General features: G+C 43.1%; 1 protein-coding gene across 1 annotated transcript; it reads left to right on the top strand.

The window, feature by feature from the left end:
* The first annotated feature begins 939 nt into the window (after positions 1-939).
* On the top strand, positions 940-15,387 carry TMEM114 (transmembrane protein 114). Its single transcript, XM_059861528.1, has 4 exons — positions 940-1,123; positions 2,117-2,197; positions 10,408-10,545; positions 13,202-15,387. Exons 1-4 carry the CDS (start codon positions 940-942, stop codon positions 13,432-13,434), a joined length of 636 nt encoding a protein of 211 aa, XP_059717511.1. The 3' UTR covers positions 13,435-15,387.
* The last annotated feature ends 200 nt before the right edge of the window (positions 15,388-15,587 follow it).

Genomic DNA, 15,587 nt, shown 5'->3' with positions numbered 1-15,587 from the left:
ATGTCACACATTCTGCCCAGTGTCCATGCCAGAAAATAAATGAGAATGACTTTTTTAATTACTCAGAGTTACTTAGCAATTCCCTGGAAGGCCTGAAGTGAATTACAAGGAAAAAAACAAGATGGCCCATTGACTCTACCTGCACAGTATCTTTATGCCAGTGAAGAGACACAGTAAAACACCAGAGTAAATCCTCAGTGGGTTTGAAAACAAGGTTCTATTACTGAAATACACTTTGTTACTCAACAGATTTCAGTGGGCTGAAGATGAGCAGGAGGCTGGGTGAAGTGTGGCTTTAGGGCTCACACATGAACACTTCAGTGACTATGGTTTCTGGAGAGGGAGCTTGTGTCCTTCCCTCCATCGGTGACATTCTAACAGGAAAATGATCCCGAGCAGGGTTCGGGACATCACTGCGCCAGCTAGTAAATGCCACGCTACTGCCTTCTCTCAGACCCCCTTTCAAATTAGGTTAGAACTGGCCTTTTGAGGTCGGCAGCTGGAAGGAACAGAACAAGAGGGAATCTCTTGTAAATATACCACAAAAGCTGCCGGAGCACAAACCGTGTCTCTGCTCCCCAAACCTCGGCTCTGCTTCCTCCTCCCCTCCCAGACAGGGAGGGGAATTTGCTGTTTGGAATGCAGGAGCTTTCTCCCCTCTGAGGTGAGCCCGTCCCGAGGCTGCCGGAGCGATGGCGATGCCCATGCCCAAGTTTTTGACGCCCTGTCCTTTCCTGTGAGCAGCGCTGGCACGCCCGATCGCTCGCTCCGCACACGCCTGCGGGGGCTCGCCCGGGACCGGGGCTGGCGGCCGGGGGACGGCGGGGTCCCTGTGGTGCCCGGTCCGCCCGCGGGGCGAGAAGCGGCCGGGGCGGGGCTCGGGGCTCGTTACCTGCGCGACCGCGGGGCCGGGCGGGGCGCTGCGGCGGCGGCGGCACCATGAGGGTTAACTTGGGCGCGCTCTCCCTCTTCGTGGCCCTGGTGGGACTTTCGAGCTTCATCTTCCTCGTGGTGGCCATCGCCACCGACTTCTGGTACATCATCGATGCCTCCAAGCTGGAGGCGTCCCAGAACGGCACGGACGCGCTCAGCTCGCACTCGGGGCTCTGGCGGACCTGCCGCGGTGAGTGCGCGGGCGGCGGGCCCGGGGCAGCGCAGCGCTCCGCCTGCGGGCTCGGCGTGCGGGGATGCGGGCTCCGTCCCCCTGCGGAGTCCGGCTGCTGGGATGCGGGAGTCCGGCTGCGGATCAGGCTGCGGGGAGGCAGCTGCAGGGGTCTCGGTTAGGGGTCCATCTGCGGGGGTCCGGCTGTGGGGATGCGGGATTGGGAGTGCGGTATCCGTCCGGCTCCAGGCTCCGGCTCGGGGACGGGCGCTCCCCGGCCGTGGCCCGGACCCGTGGGCAGTGCCTTGTCAGTACCTCCCGTGTCACTTGCCCAAGGAGACATGGGGAGAGCGAATTTTCGGCTACTGTAAATTGATTTTACATTAACTTTTAAGATAGTCTAATCAACGTTAACCATTTAGAAGGAAGAAGATGTCTTTTCATTTGGCTCAGGAAATGAAAGGGCAAAAGTTCTGGGTTAAAGCCATTAAAATTATAAATAATAATACAACAATTAAAATATAAACACTATATAGTTTATTTACATAAACAATACAATTAATTTAAATATAAGTATTATTATGTGTCATCATATAGGATTATTATAATCCTATAGATCAATATATAGGATTTTTCCCATGTAGTTTATTTATATGCTAGGCATTTAACTTTTGGCTTTGATTCCAGTCTTAGAACCCAGGAGTAAGTAATGTTTGCCATAGGCAAGAAAGGATGTTTCCAGAGGAGCAGGGAGAAAGAGCAGGTTGCAGGAATTCTCTCTTTGGTGTTCACTGAGCCCCGCTGCAATGAGCAGATGTTCCCTGTTGACTCCTGTGGTCAGACCCCATGGGAACAGCTGATGCTGCACGCTAAAAATCCTCCCATTTCCTTCCCTACCTAGGAGAGGCTGTTTTAGAAGAACTAGTATTATAATGATTATATGTACATGCAAAAAACCAAATATATATCTAACATACTGATATAATAGTGTAATTTCCACCCTTTTTCTACTAGTGCGGAGTGAATGCTACCCTTTGATAAACCCCTTCTGGCACGAGAATGCGAACATCACCGATTCACACAGACAGCTGTTGTGTGAGTAGCTTTTATATTATTTTACATTTCCATCCATCCTTCCCTCCCTCCCTGGCCACTTACAAGGACTCATTTCTGATTCAGAGGGGGAATTCACTGAGAAAGTGTTTGACTCTGCTTCTGTACAATATCTGTCACTGTCTGTGGTCTTTAAGTGTGTTTACTGTTGAAATAACCTTCTATTTGGTGACAAGTTTGGCTAATTTCTTCCACAGGAGCTAAACCTCTGACTGGAATGGCACAGGAAGGTACACAATTGCTAAAAATCAAAGGCAAAAGTGTTCACAATCACTTCAAAGGAGTCTGATCACTAAAAATGCTTAAGAACACATTTAAACTAATCTTTAACATAGCGACTTTTCTAACGTTCCAGTGGGACTCCTGGCACTGATAAAAAACTTAAGTATGGGAGAATTTAAGAAAATAAATCAATGACCAAAAGCAGTGTTCAAAGTCTTTGAAGAACATCATGTTCAAAAACATTAGGCTTCTAATATATTTTCTTCTTTTTCTTTAGATTTATTTGTCAATGCCAGAATGTTTTCAAAAAGTCCAAACTGAACATTTTCAAATACTTACAGGCATCTTCTAGAAGATGATTTACCATCTTTGCATCATATACTTGGCACAATCCTTTTCTCACACACCCTTTTGTATGGGCTTGCTTTTTACAACTTTTTTATTTACTCACTCCTTCTCCCTGACTCTGCAGAATACATGCATTTGTCCTGTTTCTTAAAATGGAACTCTTTCCTTCAAAACCAGCCATTCCCTGGGCTCCAGAGGGGCTAAAAAGGGTCTTTAGTTTCTTGGAGCAGCATCTGGTGGTCCAGCTGCAGGTGCAGCACACAGAGGAAGCCTGGGAGGTGCTGGGGCTGTGTCACAGCTGTCCTGAGGAGGTCCAGTAGGAGTCAAACCCAGTGAGCTCCTGAAGCAGCCAAACAAGCACATCTGCTGGTTCAGGACTGACAGCCCAGCATTTAAACACACCAGCAGGTTCAGGACTGACAGCCCAGCATTTCTCTCTGTGCTCCCAAACAGGAATAAAAAATTGTATTAATAATGATAATGATATTTACAGACTCTTCGGGGCCTTGGAGAGTTTTTCTTCTCTCACTTTCACATCAAGTACTATTTTTATGTTCCTGGAAAAACACTTCAGGACTGCAAAGACACTTCCATATTTTATTATAAACAGGCATAGTCGGCCTAAAAGTGATGAGAGAAGAAATCAAAGATACTTCAATATGTTTGATTGAAATGCCCTACTGAGTTAACTTTTTGATTTTTTCTTTTTTTTGCTCAGCTTCAATGCAGTTTTGGTGTGGTGAGGATACAGATCCTCAGCAGCAGCAGCTGAACATAGAAAATACCATCAGTACTTCTTCCTTCTAGGAAATACAGATATTTCTAAGTGACATCTAGATTCATCAGGGCCTGAGATAGTACCTCCTACATCAGCTTTACTCTTCTCTCTTAAATGTTTCTGACTGTGACCACTGACGCATATTTAGGCAGATCATGGCAAACCATCTTCATTGACAACACATTTTAACAAGAATTTTGGAGCATTCAAACTGAATTCTGTGAGCATGGATTGCAGTGTAGTTACAGCAGTTCCTTCATCAGCTGCTCTGTGTGGCAAACAAGCTAATTGCACAGCTTTAATTGGTTACTTCATAAAAATGACATTTTTCTCTCTGTGTGCCTGTGAAGGTGTCTGTGAGGCACAATCACATGGGATTAATCTCATCCTATCTAGCTGTACACTCATATTTCTCACTGTTTGATTGACACTGAATTTCATATGCTCTGGCAACATCCAACCTGTTTCTTTCTGATTATTCCTAAAAAGGCTTTAAAGGACTGTCTCCTAAAGTAAGCACTTAAATCACACATTGGTCACATCCTTCACTCTCCAGAGTGTGAATGCACTTCCTGCAGGGCATGTCTGAACCAGACACAAGTGACAAGGAGATTGGAGAAAGTCTGTATGTGAGTGCAAAGAGCTGGGCCTGAGTGGGAACAGAAGTGCTGGCCACTGCCAGAAGACAAACCCTTCATCAGAGAATGAAAGGCCTCCATGGTCCCTTCCTCCATATTTCCAATATCTCCCCCATTCATCCCAGCAGATTCCTTTTAGCCTTATTGTGTACTTCAAACTGAGCTCCTGGCAAATTGAAATAATTGGGTGCACGAGTTAAAACCCTGTGCTAGCAGCAATATTTCCCAGGCAATCAACCTAGGGCTTCCTGAGCCTGGGACTGTGATGTATTTTCACATCATAGGAGCGCTCTTGAACAGCTTCTCTAATGGATTAGACACAAACACACTCTCCTCTTCATTAGCCTTCCCTTTCCTCTCTTACCATTCCCCTCAGCTGAACATGCAGTGTAGACCCTCCCTCCCCTCAAACCCACAATGGATGAAATATTTCACTGTTACAGGTTACACCATGGCCTGTTTTTTTGTTTAAAACATCAGCCACTGTCTAAAGAAAAATAACACTCAACTGCCTACTACTAACCTTTCTGAAAGTTCTGCATTAATAAATTTCTTTTTCACTGGAGATGTACACTTTCCTCTGCCCAAACAGGAATAAAATGAAACTATCACTTTTTCTAATTTAGATAGTTATTAGAGTCTCTTGGTAACTACTAGGATTAAAGATAGCCCTCTGAAAATTCCCCTTAGAATTTAAATTTGTCAGCAAAGACACCTCTGTTATTTTGCCTTGCCATGTGTTCTCCTGTGCCAGCTATGGCAGACAAGCAGCAAGAGCAACATTTTTTATGGTGAGCTGAATCTATCTCTCTCTGAATGACAAAATAAGGATGTCACTGACTTCAAAGGCAGCTGCATCGAGTTCTGAGCAGCTTCACCATTTTCCAGTAGCAGAAATGTAACATCCAGAATCACATCTAGATGTTGAGGATCACACACAGAGTAGAAGGAATGGCAGTGCTTAATCAGCTGAAACCTTTTCCCACTAAATTTGAGCTTTCTAAAATAATTTCTTAAAAGAAAAACACAAACAAGAAACCTCAACTTGTTACACTGGTGAAAAGTTGCTCTTAGTCATTTTTGTCATATAAATATTTTCCATTTACCAAAGCCTATGTTATTAATAATGAATAAATGCCAGTACAGATTTAGCTGAAGGCAGCACTACTGTAATCCTTGCAAAATGAAAAATGTTGTAAATATTTCTATTCAAAACCAGACAATTTCTCTTGATTCTCAGCTTTGCACTTGAGCTGCTGCAGGGTTCCACCAGCACTGCAGAGCTGGGGCTGGAGTTATAAAAAATAATGTGAGAGGAACAGCTGTTCTTACTTACTGTCTGTGTGACACACAAACCATCTGCATTAGGTACCTACAAGGTAAGATTAAGCCTCTGGCAATCCTGATTTTTTGTCAGAGATTTGAACAGCATGGCCAGTGATTGATTTCCTTTTACAGGTCGATTTTTGTGCTCTCCTCTATTCCTGACCCATCCAGAAATGAGTATTTAATGGATGTGGTTTCCACTCATATTGTTTTTCTATCCTAAAATCAAGACAGGAGCATGCAGCTGCCCATGCACTACTGCTTAAAGTACTCTCCCCAGAGTATTTTTATTTTTTCTGTTTTAGACATGAATGTAACTGGAACCATGAGGCTGCACTCAGGTTCGTGCTTCCTGCAGGGAAATGATCTTTGCAGCAGAGGCAGCAATGATACCTCAGTTGTTTTAATGTAACAGCTGCCTTGGTTTCTTCCTCAACAAAATGGGTTTAATAGTCCAGATAAACTTGTCTGGATTTCCTCACAGCATGTGGACCCTGTAACAGTCATGCACCAGCTGCTTTCACACTTGACCCTGCTCTATATTTACTGAGATGCAGTTTATAATGTTGGAAAGACTGCTCTTTTCTTTGGCCACTGTGACTTTTTTCCTGAGGGATTTACAGTTCTTTTGGTTTTAAGCAGCCAGAAAGAAACAGCTGGGGCTGGAGCAATAGCCATTTCAGAGGCCAAGTCAAATGAGACCCAGATGATGCACACAGAAATTCTGGCTTAATTGGTCTGATAGGTGTGTACCTGTTTCTGAGCAACAGTGCACGGTTCCTCCAGAGAGAGGACATCTGCTTCAGTACTTCCTGTAGATACAACAGTAAATATAGACAGAAATCTGAGATAACTTCAGCACCACTGCAGCTGAGGCCTGGCAGGTGACAAGTCCTGGTGAATATTCTCATTTTCAGGTTCATTGGTACCCCAGCAGCAGAATGTGAGCCACGGGGCATTGCTCACATCCATCATTCTACCCTTCTTGCTACTGCAGTTCTTGTCAGTGCCTCCTGCTCCAGCTCTAACAGCATTTTATTTCTGCTGTCTTCAATTGGTCTTTCCATTCAGGTCAGAGATTTTTTGAGAAAAGCAGGAAGCCAAAACATGTGACACACAGACCAGAGCCTGGCTAATCATCCTGGAGACCCCTACCTCTGTGAGCAATGCTCCTCCATCACCGTTCCTCTGTTGAACAGGAGAGAATCCAGCTTTCCTGCCCCTGTGGCCCAAGCCCAGAAGACTCACATTTAGCCACAGACAAGTTCTTTCAGTTGTTCATTGGTTTCCTAAGTTGTTTCCTTGCTTTTTCTCCTAGCAAGCAGATCAGACTTTCTCTGTGCACTTTTTCTTCCTGGTTTTGCCAAGTCCTTCTGGAGCAGCCCCGTTGTTTTTAACAACTGTCAGGAGTCTGTTTCAGCTGGAGACTTTTGTCTTTCTAACTGGCTCTTTAGTTGCTGCTGGGTAAGACAAACAGGCCCTTAATTAAGCTCTTCTGAGCCACTGCCATTGGGAGTATTTCTGATCAGTTGATATTACAGATTTCTAGGCACCATTTGCTATTATAAGCTGTGCAAACAAATCCAAAGCTAGTTTGAAGCAATTAAGCTGCAGGATGTTAACAGGAGATGATTAACAAAACTGCTGGGCTTGCACTTGGTCACTTCTGACCCTCTTAGTGTTTCTATTTCATTCCACAGATTTCTCTCACAAACAACTCCTCCACAACTGTGTTGGGTGGTAATTTAGAGATGCCTGCCAAATTCTCAGTTCTGGACACACACTACAGATATCATTCTTACAGACTTTTGGCCAGAGGTCTGATAAAAGAACCTTGGCTAGCTGATGTAAAACTTCAGTAACCACGATTAAGCAATTTGATTCTTTTTTGCTTCAAAATAAAAGCGAGTGTTCTTTAAAAGTTTATGAGTTTGTTTTGGTATTTCCAAGATTAATCCATTAGATCTTTCATGTTGGACTAAGAGGGGACCCAGGTGTTGAGAAATAGATGTGGGAAACTGAATTCTGTTTTACAAGAAAGTGCACATGCCTCTTCTTGTGCAAAATGCTTAGGGTGGTTTTTTTCCAATACTAGAGCAATTTCGTCAATATGAAGACAGTTATATGTTTAATGCATAATACATAAATGTGTATTTCAACAGAAACTAAAAAAACACTAAAATGAGTGCAAAATGAATGTTTTAACTTCTTTCACAGATGATTATTGAAGACAGAAACACAGAAAAGATATTTTAAGTCATTTTCTTCTATAAACTAATTCTGTTCCTCTAATCAAGGAATATAATGGCATAATATCATATGCCAGATGGCATGAATTCAGATTCCTGAGTGGTTTCCATGGCAGCATTTTAGAATAAGTTTCCCAGGCAGTTTCATATTTCATAGTACAAATGAGTATTAGATATTGAACTAGAACCCTGGAGATTAAAAAAGTACTATTTAACCAAGTAGAATTCACTGAATATTTGATTTCTAAAAAGCTGCCAGTGATTACTGAGAAGTGTGATCCCAGCTGTGGGCAGGAAAAGTAAGGCTCTGTCACAGTGAGGTTTGTGGGTTTCAGCTGAGCTATCCCTAAACCCTATATTTTCACTGAAGAGGGCACAAAAATCAGAGTTTTTCTGATATTGCAACTGTCACAGATGATTAATGTAATCTAGGAAACCCCCAAGGATGCCCTGGTATGGTTTTCCTTTCCCTTTCCTTCATAAAGTTCCATTCAGAGTGTGTTTTGCTCACTCACATGTGTCCTGGCTCAGCTTGCAGTAGCTAAAATCACACTATGACAAAAAAAGTCAAAGAAATGGCAAATTAGAGCTTCTGTGCTGAGGTGGAGTTTGTTAGCAGTGACTTGGACTGGTGAGGGAAATCACAGGGCAGAGAGCCAGCCATGAACTTGGTTATGTTTGTTCTCTCTCAGCAAGGTCAGCTCTGAGGACAGAGTTACACTCTTCCATTCATACTTTTCAAAGGTTCATTGTATCCTCCAAATGCTTTTGCACCTTCTACATCAGCAAGACCAAAGCTAAGATGACACATGGATGTCAGAAGGGTGGGGAATAATCAAAAATTACACCAAATAATCCTCAGCAAGCTCAAAGGTGGCTGAAGAGCACACTCCTGTTGCTGCTGCCTCTCTGGAATATTAGAACTGATTTGGGTGCCCAATCTCTGCTCTGTCACACTGTGTCCCATCACATCCCCAACCACCTGTAACCACATGAAACTAGTGAACTGAGTTCCATGGCTATTCCTCATCTTGGAGCTCAGCTAAGCTGTGCAGGCAGTTTTGACTTGCTGCTCTGCTCCCAGTGAGCTGGAGACTGACCTGGCTGTTAGCACTGGGAATTGCTTCAGGTCTGTGTTTGCTGGCAAGAATAGCAGCCATGGCCAGTTTTGCTGAAGGAGGGCCCAGGGAGTGTCCTCAGCTTTAAGAATCAAAGAGGGGAAGTGCTTTCTTCACTGCAGAATGTTGAATTCATGATTCTGAGCATCAGCTGGTCCTGATGTCAGCATACGTGGGACTGAATATGAAAATATAATACAAGAAGCTGAAAAAAATCCCAAAACCTGTCACCTCCCAAAACTTTGTCATTTGCCACTTTTTTTTTCTTTTTTTTTTTTTTTGTTAGCATATTCTGTGCTACACAAAACAATGTCTGGAAACCACATTCTCTTCAAGTACAAACATCCACAGTGTCTGCCTTTATGCCATGCACGCCCTTCCTAACCTTCCAGAACAGAGACATGCACACAATTTTGTCTGATCTTTGTAACCCTGTTGTTGAGGATGAGCTGGATCCTTAGCCAGTGGCAGATGCAGCAGCACCAGTTCCATGGGCAGCTCCAGTGATTTGAAAAAACTGATCATTTGATCACACACCAGCTCTTAAGTGATTCCTTTTCCTAAGCTAATGGTGTATTGGTCCTCTGTGAAATTAAATGAGACAATGAAGCCTAGACCTCTTCAGAATATGGATTTTACATTTTCTTTTCTCAGTTACTCTGCACTTTACTCTGGGATGAAACAAATTGATACTGGAATTACTTATTCTTTTGTTATTATTCTAAAATAAGGTTGGGTTGAATGTTGTGGATAGATTGCATCGGAGGGAACAATGACATAATAATGGTTTATGACGGAAAAAAACCAGGGTGATATGAAAAAACACATAGCAACCCTCTGTTTACACAGCTATTAAAATATTATAGCGATCAAGAAAGACTAAAGTAAACCATTTAGCATGGGAGGAAGCAAGCAGGATAGGTTAATGCACTTAGTGAAGCTGCTGTAGAAAACTGACAGACAAAATCAAAGCTGGATGGGAAAATTTCCCTCTTGTTGATGGTCAGCTGCAACAAAGGAAAAGGTCAACAGTTTGCTGCATCAGTGCAGCAGAGGACACGTGACAGGAGAGAAACCTTTAATCAAAGCATGGCTGGGTCTCACCTCCCAAACAGAACAGTGTTTTTCACATAACAGGACTGCTTTTCATTAGGGTTGCCAGTGCCTAGCTGGGATGCAGTGCATCACCTGATATCCAGCTGGCTCAAAAGCTGAGAGCAGTTTGATTGCTCATATATTTCTGTGTAAACATATCCTCTATATCTGTGGTCTCTGTTTGAAACACAGGCTGTGATCCTGTGAGGGCTTGTTCTGCCTGTCACCTTTTCCTCCACACCATATGTTTGTCCTGCTGATTTACACTGAAAACCCAAGGGCTTGTCCAATTTCTTGTTTGTGCAACACAGAATGAGGCTTTGACCCTGACCAGGGGGTCTGCACTTGATGATCATTGGTACACCCACTGATACCATAATAAAATATCACAATATTAACATTCTTCATTTTTCTTCAGACATGCATGGAACATTTGTCATCCTGATGCCCCTCAGCCTGATACTGATGATTTTTGGAGGAATGACTGGATTCATCAGTATTCTTGCCAGGGCCTACCTGCTGCTCCTAATGACTGGACTGCTTTTCCTTTTTGGAGGTACTAAACCCAACTCCTGGCCTAACTCTTTTAGTTAACAAGAGGTTGTATCTGGGAAACATCACTTTGTTTCCTAAGGAATGAAGGCAAGAATTTGCTTTCAGAATAGTGCTGGTGTTGATTCCCCTGGTGTCTGCTGGGGTCCTGGCTCTGGAATAGAGCTACAGAGGAAAGGCAAATATCCCTCCTTGGGGAGTGAGTCACCCTTTGAGCACTCCATGTGTGCTGTGCCCAGTAACACTAAAGTGTCAATAACTTCTCAGCAGGGTGCACAAATTCTTTACAGGCAGGCTAATGGGGTGATGGAAAAGTGACTATGGCATTATTAAGTCTTAGGGTTGCACAGATTTTGCGGCTGTTAAGAAAACTGATGTTTTTTAAAGACATTTGCATTGAGTTCCTGAAAAGGGACTTTTAAGGCATTCCTGGCTTAGCCTCACTGCTAGTTTTGATGGAGAGTGGTGTCCCCAAACTGTGGGTCACAAAAGGAAACCACCAGGAGTTATTTTAGTTGGAGTGTGACTTTACAATTTGAAGCTAGTTAAACGCTTTTACACTTCTTTTTTTTCTTTGCTGCTGTATCCAAACCCACCATGTTTTGGAAAGCAATTTATGAATTAAAAAACCTAAAAACATTCTGTCAAAGTAGGAAAACTGTGTTTAAATCTGCATCTTCTGTTCCAAACAGATTTTCAGTGCTGTTTTACAATGTAACTTAAACCAGAAATTTTTCTCAACAGAAAAGGGGATCCTCAGAATTGGCTTTCATCAACTGCTCATACAGTTCTACTTTAAAAAAGAAAATGCTAAGAGATTGCTGGAAGCAAATGCTGCTGTCTCAAAGTCTTGACTGAGCTTTTCAGTCTGAAATACTCTAACACAGATCAGCCATCCCCCATTATGATTGTCTCTTAAAAAGAAGAGCAAGTTCTAATTTCAGAGCAGCAGAAAGCTGCATTCACTGAAAAGGCTGGTGGAAAACTGCTCCAGAGAGTCAGTGAAAGATGAAAGGCTGTGCATGATTATCCCAATGGGGAGTGGAGCAGGGGCCTTTCTGAACTGTTTGGGGCTGCAAAGGGAAAGGAAACACAGAGGCAGTGCCAGGAGAGGGGGCCTGAGGAGGAGGTTCTGGGCATGCAGCTGCTGCAGTGTCCCAGGGGAGCATGAACAGACTCTGGGGTGGCCTTTGGCTGGGACCAGCCCCCCATCCTGCTCTGGCTGGATGCACAGAACAGTTTTGTAGGATGCTCAAATTCACAAAGTTGAGTGAGTTTGGTAGTTCTGTCTCAGCAGAAATAGATATTTGGAAATGCCATTCCAAAACTGTGGGGTTTTTTAAACCCTCAGAACTGATATGTTCCACATGTCAGGAATCACATAGGTTTCCCTTTTTTTTTTTTTTTTTAAGGGAATTTGCAAAGAATTCAGTGCATCTTGTTGAAAATGTCAATAAATCAGTCTTTTCTATTTCTGCTGACAATAGGTATGAAGCAATTTCCTCCCCCCCACCCCTGCTTGCAGACAAGTAGAATAAGGTACAGGCATCACATGATAGTTAAAATCAGGAATCTGAGTATGAATTTGGACTGGTGGATAACCCAACACTCTTCTGTCTTGGCTTGCCTCTAATCAAACATATATTTCTGGCAAAAAGGCAGCTCATCAGGACTTACTGTAATTTAACAGAAAGCTATACCAAAATTTTCTCTCTCAGAATCAAACCCACTATTTTGTCCTGAAAGTGCTGAAAGTGATTCAGTATTTACTTTCTCTGGGCTGCAGACCTTTTATCCAGGGCTTTGTTACTGCCTCTTTTCTTCTGCTGATCCAGTAAAAGGTGATTTCCATCAGTACCTGTCCTTTGACTGGCAGGGAGGCCAGGCTCAGGATGCAGTGTGTACCTGTTCCAGATGTGCCGTTCCCAACATACTGACAAATGTAGGGAATGGTACATCTGGAACAGGTACACACTGCATCCTTTTTGAACAGTATTTTCATTTGGAACAGGTACACACTGCATCCTTTTGAACAGTATTTTCATTCTGAAAACATCTGGCTCCTTGTTTGAGTGCCCTTATGAATTGATTTTTAGTTTGTCCCAAATATGTCTTTGGCTCAGGTATTTGGAAGGGATGGGTAGTCATGGCAGCACAACACTTAGTGGGAGGTGATGGTGAAGACCAACAAATTTACATTAAACACTCAAAACTGACAATAGTCAGGGAACAGCCTCAATTCAGTGACCTGAAATACAATAATCTGGGTCTCTGTGGGCTTTCTTGCATACAAGGACATAACTCTCCATGGTGCTCAGCCATGAGGAACCAGGATACATTACAATACAAGTCTGAAAACAGAGCTGGACATGCATTAGATAAAATACATGTTTATTGAGGGAGGCTTGCAGCCAGATGTTGTGGTTCAGTCTTTAACAGTGAGAACATATTATTCTCCGTGGACACAGATAACCCTGCCTTTACTTCCCTCTCACCCTCATTGACGAAGAAACCAACCTCAGCTAGATTTCAAAGATAATCTGTAAATCTGGTCTGGCTAGAATAGGAAGGAGTGGCAAAGAGGCCCTAAGATATATCCAACTGATTGTTTTTCATTTCCTCAGTGGCTGCTAAGTAGCTGACCATGTTTCTCTTTTCAGCTCTGGTTACCCTGACAGGGATCAGTGTCTATATTGCATATTCAGCTGCTGCCTTCCAAGAAGCTGTTTGCCTCCTGAGGAGCAAGGATCTCCTGGTGGAAATTGACATCAGGTTTGGCTGGTCCCTGGCACTGGTCTGGATCTCCTTCGCAGCAGAGGTGCTCACTGGGGCCGTGTTCCTCCTGGCAGCAAGAGTGGTGGGTCTGAAACAGCATAGTGAGCAGGCTCTGTGAGCAGCAGGTGTCTTTGCAACCACAGAGCCCTGCAGAGCCTGATAACCTGCATTACTTGGTCCATCTGGTCACCAGGGGCAAGAAGAGTGCAAGGCTGAGTATCTTGTCAGCTGCTGTAAGCCTTTTTCCTCACAGGTGTCTGTAAAACACAAAGACTGGTAAATCAGTAAAACATTCCAGGTGTTGTCAATTAGGAAACCCTTGTGGCCTTAGAGGAGAGTGCTTTGCAGTGTTTGTATTTCCAGAATAATTTCAGTTGGCAGTGCATCAGACATCTCCATTCATTGCTTAGAACAAGGCAGATCTCTTGCTTTCTTTTCTCTTTTCTGCTGTCTCAGCAAAGTGACCTTGCAGGCCAGATTTTGGTTTCTCCTGAGAGCTCTTAGAAGGACGTGGACCGGTCCATGTTTGGAGTGAGTGCAGAGGAGGCCATGAATATTCTCAGAGGTCTCAGCCCCTCTGCTCTGGAGATGGACTGAGAGAGCTGGGGCTGTTCAGCTTAGAGAAGAAAAGGCTCTGGGGAGACCTTAAAGCCCCCCCCAACAACTAAAGGGGCTCCAGGAGAGCTGGAGAGGGACTTTGAGCAGGGGCCTGGTGGTTGGAACCAGATGCTATTTCACATCCTTTCCAGCCCAAACCATTCCAGGGTCCTGCAACCCAGCAGAGTGTAGTGCCTGTGATGCTGAAGATCTCCATGGCAGTGCAGTGGTGAGTGCACTACAAGAGGAAGATACAGCTGTTTTCCAGATGGTCCAAGTGCTGGACACAGCCCCAATCTCCCAATGATCAGCTACATACTTCTCTCCTTCAGCTTATTACTAGCTGCTTTTTCAGCTCTGCAATGCAGAAGATGTATCTGATGTATTCAGTTTTCATTTTGCAGTTTTGATGATGCTTCTTTTTCATGAAGTTTGTGCACATGTTTTTTGCTAGAATGTTTATCTCGTGCTGAACTTCTGAGTAAACTGAACCTGCAGGACACATGAATTTCATTTTGGGTGCCAAGCAATCTAGTTTTTGCTCTTCAGTGCCCACAGAAGTTACTGAAAACATTTTCCCCTGACTGCTCTGCTGAACAGAGGCTTGAATGTGACAGCAGCTCCACTACACTTCTGTTAGATCATGCATTTCTGGAGGCCCTCAGCACTCTGCAATTCAGGACTGTGATTCAGGAGCTGTGTCAGGCACCCTCTGTCCTTGTACATTCTAAAGCAGCAAAAAGGGCATCATTCACCTACCTCCGTTACACACCAGAACAATTTTATAAGTGTGTCCTGCATTATAAGATTGCACATTCACTCTAACTGAGATCAGCTCTAGTCTCAGTCCCAAAATACTAATTCTTTTATGAAAAAAAGAGTGGCAGGGAGCTCCTGAGACCTGACAGACTCTGGAGATAGAAGAGAGAATTTTAATGCCATGTTGTTAATGGAGAACTGAGCCAGGACAATTGTCCAAGGTCCCATGAAACCAGAGTTTCTGAATCCTGGGCTAAAACCTTACTTGTCAGATCTTGCTTGTTATCAGAATTAAATAAGGTTCAAAATCCAGAATAGACTTAGCAGTAGAAATTCTGTGACTAACTAGTACAATTTTATAATTCTTAGCTGCTCCCACATTGGTTTCAGGTATTTTCCATGTTGCCTTATGTTGGGACCATGCAATTGATTCATTTTAAAAGTTAAGGCATACCAAATCAGCTCAATAAGAAGTGTAAGAAAAAAGTCCTTTGTAGTCAAAATTCCATGTGCTTAAGTGAATTATGTAAAAAGTAATTTTCTGTTTTGGTGCTGGTGAAACTATTTATAGTGCTATTTGTGTGATGTTAGACATTACTGCAAGCTGTAACAGTAAAATATCATCTGAGTTATTTTTTGAATATTTATTACAGATGTTATTTTAAAGCGGTTTTGAGTGTTGTAAATTAAATAAAATGACATCTCAGAGTGGGAATTATTTGCTGAGACATGAAAGAACTAAGATATTTATTTTTCTTTACCATTTTCTGGAGATGTGTTCTGTTTTTGAAGTTCCTGGGTCAGATGTGGTAGGTATTTAAAAGACATTTACACAGCTACAATATAAAATACTCAAGTGATCAAATCTAATTAGCAAGCCAATGAATCTCTTATTGAATTAGAGCAATTCTCATT

Source organism: Haemorhous mexicanus, chromosome 17, assembly GCF_027477595.1.
Source record: "Haemorhous mexicanus isolate bHaeMex1 chromosome 17, bHaeMex1.pri, whole genome shotgun sequence".
NCBI classification, from domain to species: Eukaryota; Metazoa; Chordata; class Aves; order Passeriformes; family Fringillidae; genus Haemorhous; species Haemorhous mexicanus.
The sequence above is the reverse complement of the archived record's forward strand: the minus strand, read 5'-3'. Positions and strand labels throughout refer to the sequence as shown.

Excerpts from the sequence above, each read along its gene's own strand:
- TMEM114 (XM_059861528.1), top strand. The coding sequence starts at position 940 with ATGAGGGTTAACTTGGGCGCGCTCTCCCTCTTCGTGGCCCTGGTGGGA. Across the intron at positions 2,198-10,407 it reads TTCACACAGACAGCTGTTGT|ACATGCATGGAACATTTGTC; the intron begins GTGAGTAGCTTT and ends ATTTTTCTTCAG. Across the intron at positions 10,546-13,201 it reads ACTGCTTTTCCTTTTTGGAG|CTCTGGTTACCCTGACAGGG; the intron begins GTACTAAACCCA and ends TTCTCTTTTCAG.